This window comes from Micropterus dolomieu, linkage group LG08 (assembly GCF_021292245.1).
Source record: "Micropterus dolomieu isolate WLL.071019.BEF.003 ecotype Adirondacks linkage group LG08, ASM2129224v1, whole genome shotgun sequence".
In the NCBI taxonomy this organism is placed as follows: domain Eukaryota; kingdom Metazoa; phylum Chordata; class Actinopteri; order Centrarchiformes; family Centrarchidae; genus Micropterus; species Micropterus dolomieu.
This window is the reverse complement of record NC_060157.1, coordinates 3,116,938-3,122,270: the sequence shown is the minus strand read 5'-3', so window position 1 is coordinate 3,122,270 and position 5,333 is coordinate 3,116,938. Positions and strand designations below refer to the sequence as shown.

The window sequence follows — 5,333 nt, the reverse complement described above, 5'->3', positions numbered from 1 at the left end:
AGCTAGGGGTCATGAGAACACTGCACCACAGAGCAGAAAACATACCAACAAGCGCCCAAGCCAGAGAGAAGGAACAGAACCACCTGAAGGGGGCACTTACAGCCTGTGGAGACCCTAAATGGACCTTTGTGAAAACAGCCACAAGATCCAAGAAGAACAAAACTACAGGGGAGGAAAAGAAGGTCAAACGCAACAACATTGTTGCTCCGCATGGTTCCAGCTCAATTTACCAAATCTGGTACCTGGTACTTTTTCTGGCATCCCCGCCGTAGAGTTTCCAAGCGATCTGAGGCGATGCCACAAGGTGATACAGAAACAGTGAAAGCTGCTGATTTGTCTGGGAGAATCGTCACTATTCGTAGCATTATCATTGCGAGCACCACACGCGGTGTCCTAAACAAACCGCCATTTTATAGTAGTTTAGCCAGAGACTGTGAGACAGTAGCTGTCACAATACTCTCTGGACTTTATTAACGTATCCTTCCTCCATCGTCCTGTTAGTTAACATTGTGATGTGTTTTTGTGGGCGGGGTTTAGGAGGAAGCAGAATGATTCCACCCACTTCACTAACGCTAGCTAGTTTTGTTAGCGTGTTTTTTAACAATGACAGGAGAAAATCTGATTTTATCTGAATATGTACGGTCACTCACGGTCTGGACCCTGATTGTTATTTGAAAAGTTAACAGATGGAACCAGATTAGCCAACCCGTGCAACTGAGGGTGCATAAATCTTTAGATGCCACTAACTTTGTGCTGAATGATCAACACGTTCTCACTCCCGACTCGTCACATATGGACGCTTGGTCAAGGTCCTTTGGCATTGCCTTTCAACGCCCTGGGTACCCCTTTACCATCATTTATTGACGTTTAGGGCTCCGCAGTCAAGTTAGCAATGTTTAGCAACAACAAATATACAACTTCTGGTAAAGTTAGCAACAATAAATATGCAACGTCCAGTTAGACTTTCAAAATAAAACCCTAGTGTTTTGAAACATCACAATTTTGAAACGGCGTGTTATTAAAGTCGTGAAATGTTGCAGTTTGGTTAGGTTTAGGCAACAAAACTACTTGGTTAAGGTTAGGAAAAGATCATGGTTTGGGTTAAAATAACTACGTACGTCAGTTTACACGTAAGTTAACTAACGTCACTTACGTCAATTTACCTAAATAAAAATATTTAATGTCGACTTTTTGCTTCACACGTGACACGAACTCCGGTCTCCTGGTTCAAAGTCGGGGTTCTGGCCCTCCATCCACCTCCTTACTCAGTCTTTTCTGTTAAATATCTTAAACCTGCCTTTACCGTCAAAAACGGTAACGCTACAGGGCTTCCCCCACTGAGCTGACCTATGACGGTAAAGGGATCACCAGTGCGTCACACACTGACAACGATGGCTCTTGACCATGCGTCCATATGTGACGACTTGGGAGTGAGAACGGGTTGGAACGGTCGAGAGGCGGGGTGTGTGTGTGCGGCATCGCTACGATGACCTGCTACTTTGAGGTGGTACTATATCTGCAATGGAAAACAGATTTAAGGAAACAAACGCATGTCGAGTAGAGGCGAGTCGAGCTGGTACCAGCGAGGGTTAAGTTTCCCGTAAACTTTCCATCAGAAGTTGGATCTTTGGGGTCGAAGTGAAGAAACGAGACTCAGTGTTAAACCTGAGTGTGATGGATGCAGGTGAACTCACCTGGTGGTTCCCTGGCTGAAGACGCAGTCTGAATGAGCGTGACAGAACTGAACCTGAACGCCGCAGGCCGTCGTCCTGCGATCGCAGAACCGACCGGTGAAACCCGTCAGACAGGAGTCCAGCTTACATCGACCGTCTGAGTCGGGGCGGTTGTCACACTGACCGTGGATACAGGGACAGGCTGAGGACAGACAGGTGAGCTCTCATCATCCTGACATCACACAGGCCTGAATGATGTCACAGGAGCGGACGACTCAGACTTACTTCTGTCACAGTTTGGTCCACATTTGTTGGAGGAGGAGCAGTACTGACAGCGAGAGCCGCTGAAGTTGGAATCACAGACACAGGATCCGTTTCCTCCGAGGCCCTCCAAACACTGCAAACAGGAAACACACAGGGGCGTTACAGTCGCCTGCAGGAGCGGGAGGACTGAACCGGATGGATTTAACTCTATATCTTTTGGTAGGAAGACGCAGTCCTGGTTTTACTAGGACTGTGGCTTGTGAAGTGGAGTTCTGGATCTAAGGTGACACCTGGATCTCTAACCTGCCTACTGGGTTTCAGAGACAGTGAGTTCAGTTTGTGGCGGATCTCCGGTCTGTGACCTGTAGCCCCTGTAACCACCGCAGACGTTTCACGCCTGGTGTACTCAGGAAGTGTTGAGGACTTGATAAGAGCGTGTTTCAGTGTGTTGATACTGAATCTACCTGACCGTGTCCGGAGCACGGAGTCTGGTATCCACCTGGACAGGGACTGCAGTCCGGACCGTAGAAACCTTTACAACATGCCGGAGTCTGAACACAGAAGCACATCGGCGAGTTAACACCTCCTTCATATGAAGAAATATGATGTACATATTCACAGGCTCCGTTATTCTAAGTTTAGTGAACGTGTATCTGCTGCAGGACTAGATCCATGCGATTGATTACCGTGACCGTTGCGTTGCAGCGAGGTCTGCAGCCGGTTGCCGGGATTCTAACCGCTGATGGGCCGATGGACAGAGTGTAATGACAGCCGAAGATGGACAAGCCCTGATCAATAAAGAGATGGATCATGTTTCTGGATTCAGACTGAAATAAATAACGATATAATATCAAAGAGAGGGATAATAAACAGAGTGGGACGTCTTACTGTATGAACTCCAGACGTGCACTGAGACAGTTTGACCTTCGAGCAGCTGACACATTCACCCTGAAAAACACACCACATTTACATTTACTCATTTGGCAGAAGCTTTTATCTTATCTCTTTAGCTTTTACTGACAATCCATGCTAGTAAGAGCTGTTAGCACCTACGGGAAGAATTAAGAGTTAACAAAAGTGCCATCAATGCAAGAGAACTGTAAGGAGGAGCTTCTTGAAGTCAGAGAGGGACGCCCCTGCTCTGATGGCGTGCGGTAGCTCGTTCCACCATCGTGGTGTCACAGATGAGAACAGGGACTGAGGTCGCTTTGTGTGAGGGGATGGCAGAGCCAGGCGGCGTTCGTTGGAGGAGCCCAGAAGCAACGTAAGCTTGTATTGAGGTTAGGTAGATGGTGCAGACCCAGGAATCACTCTGTATTCAGCATTAGGGACTTGGATTTGATTGTGGAGGCCCCGGGGAGCCAGTAGAGGTCACTGAGTAATGGAGGGACATGAGTCCTTTTGGGTTGATCAAAAACCAGACGCTACGTTCTGATTTGTAGGGGTTTCACTGCACGAGCTGGAAGACCTGCTAGGAGGGCAGAGAGATAACCATGGCCCGGACCAGGAGCTGGACTACTGAGGAAGGCTCGTCATCAGTCATAAAGTTTCCCACCACCCTGGTTGGTTGAGGAGCCACTTTGTAGTTTTATGTTATGGTGGATAGACTGCTTAGCTGGAATGACCAAGAGTTCAGTCTTACACCAGATAATCAAACAGTCAGCTGACTGCATTTCTCTCATTCTGTCAGTTTTCTGGGACAGACGGCGTCAGACTGAAAACCTTCTGAGGCCGTAGGAATAAAATCTTTAAACTGGACTCATGAGGTTTCGTTCATCAGCGTTTCTAAAAAGCTGAAAAACCCTCTGGAGTCTGGTCCCACGTTTACAGCAAAGAACACAGAGACACTGGAATAAATGTTACGGAAGAAGAAAGCCCAGCGGTGGCGAGTATGCAGGGATACAGCCTATCATTTCTCATTTTATGGACGAGGGGCACGATCTGGCCTCGGCTGCCTCTGATTGGCTAATACTTGTGGACTTTGTTGGTTAGGTTACAAATACTAGTGGCCCAGTAAGGGCTGCATTCATATGCAAGAGCAGAGTTACTTTGCTGGATGGGCACGACTACTACGTAACCTTTGAACACGGAGAACTATGAAGACGACAAACAACAACGAATGAAAACTAAACGATCATGTGACAGATGGACAAATTAACTAATTACTGCTTTAATGCAAAATTTTATTCCACCACACTGCAGCTCATGATTGGTCAGAATAATAATAAAATGTTTGACTTGATTCATTAATAAGAAGCAGCAGTGGAGCAGTGGATAAGACACATGCCTTTGGTGTGAGAGACTTGGGTTCAATTCCCAGCGTGACACGTCCACCAGTATGTCCCTGAGCAGGACACTTAACCCCTGGTTGCTCCAGAGGCGTGCGACCTCTGACATCAGTTGTAAGTCGCTTTGGATAAAAGCGTCGGCTAAATGAATAAATGAATGTAATCTGTTCAACAGAGTTAATGAAGTCAAAGTCAGGAGCCAGAACGAACTCTGGAAGAAGCAACATGTCTGCTGCTGAAGCTCACCTGGATGATTTTGGTCTCGGTGATGTCACACCTGTGGGGCAGCACCGGTTTGATGGAGGGCGGAGTCAGAACTCCATCTAATAGATACAGACGTCCGTTGTTAGCTTCCACTGCCGCCTCCAACACGGCCGCCCCGTCGACCAAGATCTGACCCTGAAGAAGAAACACGCGTCTCACAGATCAGCATAGTATCAGTCTATTATCATCAACTAGATTAAAACCTTTTTAATAGTCATTTCTTTCCTTTCGCGATGTGATGTGATCGGAGTCTGAGATGTAACTGTTCATTCTGTATTAATACAACTGCATGACCACAGAGTGAATCAACTGCAGGAAGAAAGTTGTTTGTGCACAAGCCTGCAAATGAAACACTTCCTGTTCTTGAAGCCTTTAGACTTCAGTCACGGTCCTGGTCTCGTCTGAAAGGAAACTCTTTGTAGTAAAAGAGCAGGAGGCAGAGTCGCAGTCTAACACACTTCTCTGCTCCTCCATTTCAGGAGTTACTTAGTGAAAATCCTATAGTGACGGTGTCTGTCCCCCGACCATCGAAATTATTTAAAAAGGTAAACAGAAGAGGAGCTGTGCATAAAAACCTCATAAAAATTAAAACCACAAGAGCAATAGTGCAAACTAATAGGAGAGTTAAATGTGGACTCTTAAACATCAGATCTCTCTCTTCTAAAGGTGTACTAGTAAATGAACTAATATCAGATTATGATATTGATTTATTTGGTCTTACTGAAACCTGGCTGGGTGATGGAGAATATGTTAGCCTAAATGAATCCACCCCTCCCAGTCATATTAATACTCACATTCCTCGAGGCACAGGCCGAGGAGGTGGAGTTGCAGCTATCTTCCACTC

At 46.4% G+C, this 5,333-nt stretch overlaps 2 protein-coding genes across 2 annotated transcripts in view; both read right to left on the bottom strand.

Moving 5' to 3' along the window:
* Nucleotides 1–5,333, bottom strand: part of LOC123975860 — a 24,809-nt gene that overhangs the window by 14,052 nt on the left and 5,424 nt on the right. The window lies entirely within an intron of this gene.
* LOC123974608 (stabilin-2-like) overlaps nucleotides 1,456–5,333 on the bottom strand; it is a 6,106-nt gene continuing 2,228 nt past the window's right edge. The window contains exons 2-7 of the mRNA XM_046055430.1: nucleotides 4,472–4,624; nucleotides 2,826–2,885; nucleotides 2,624–2,725; nucleotides 2,402–2,488; nucleotides 1,959–2,070; nucleotides 1,456–1,875 (exon numbers count right to left, since the gene is read on the bottom strand). Coding sequence (XP_045911386.1) covers nucleotides 1,691–1,875; nucleotides 1,959–2,070; nucleotides 2,402–2,488; nucleotides 2,624–2,725; nucleotides 2,826–2,885; nucleotides 4,472–4,624 — 699 coding nt within the window. The 3' untranslated portion in view covers nucleotides 1,456–1,690. The remainder of the gene's footprint in view (nucleotides 1,876–1,958; nucleotides 2,071–2,401; nucleotides 2,489–2,623; nucleotides 2,726–2,825; nucleotides 2,886–4,471; nucleotides 4,625–5,333) is intronic.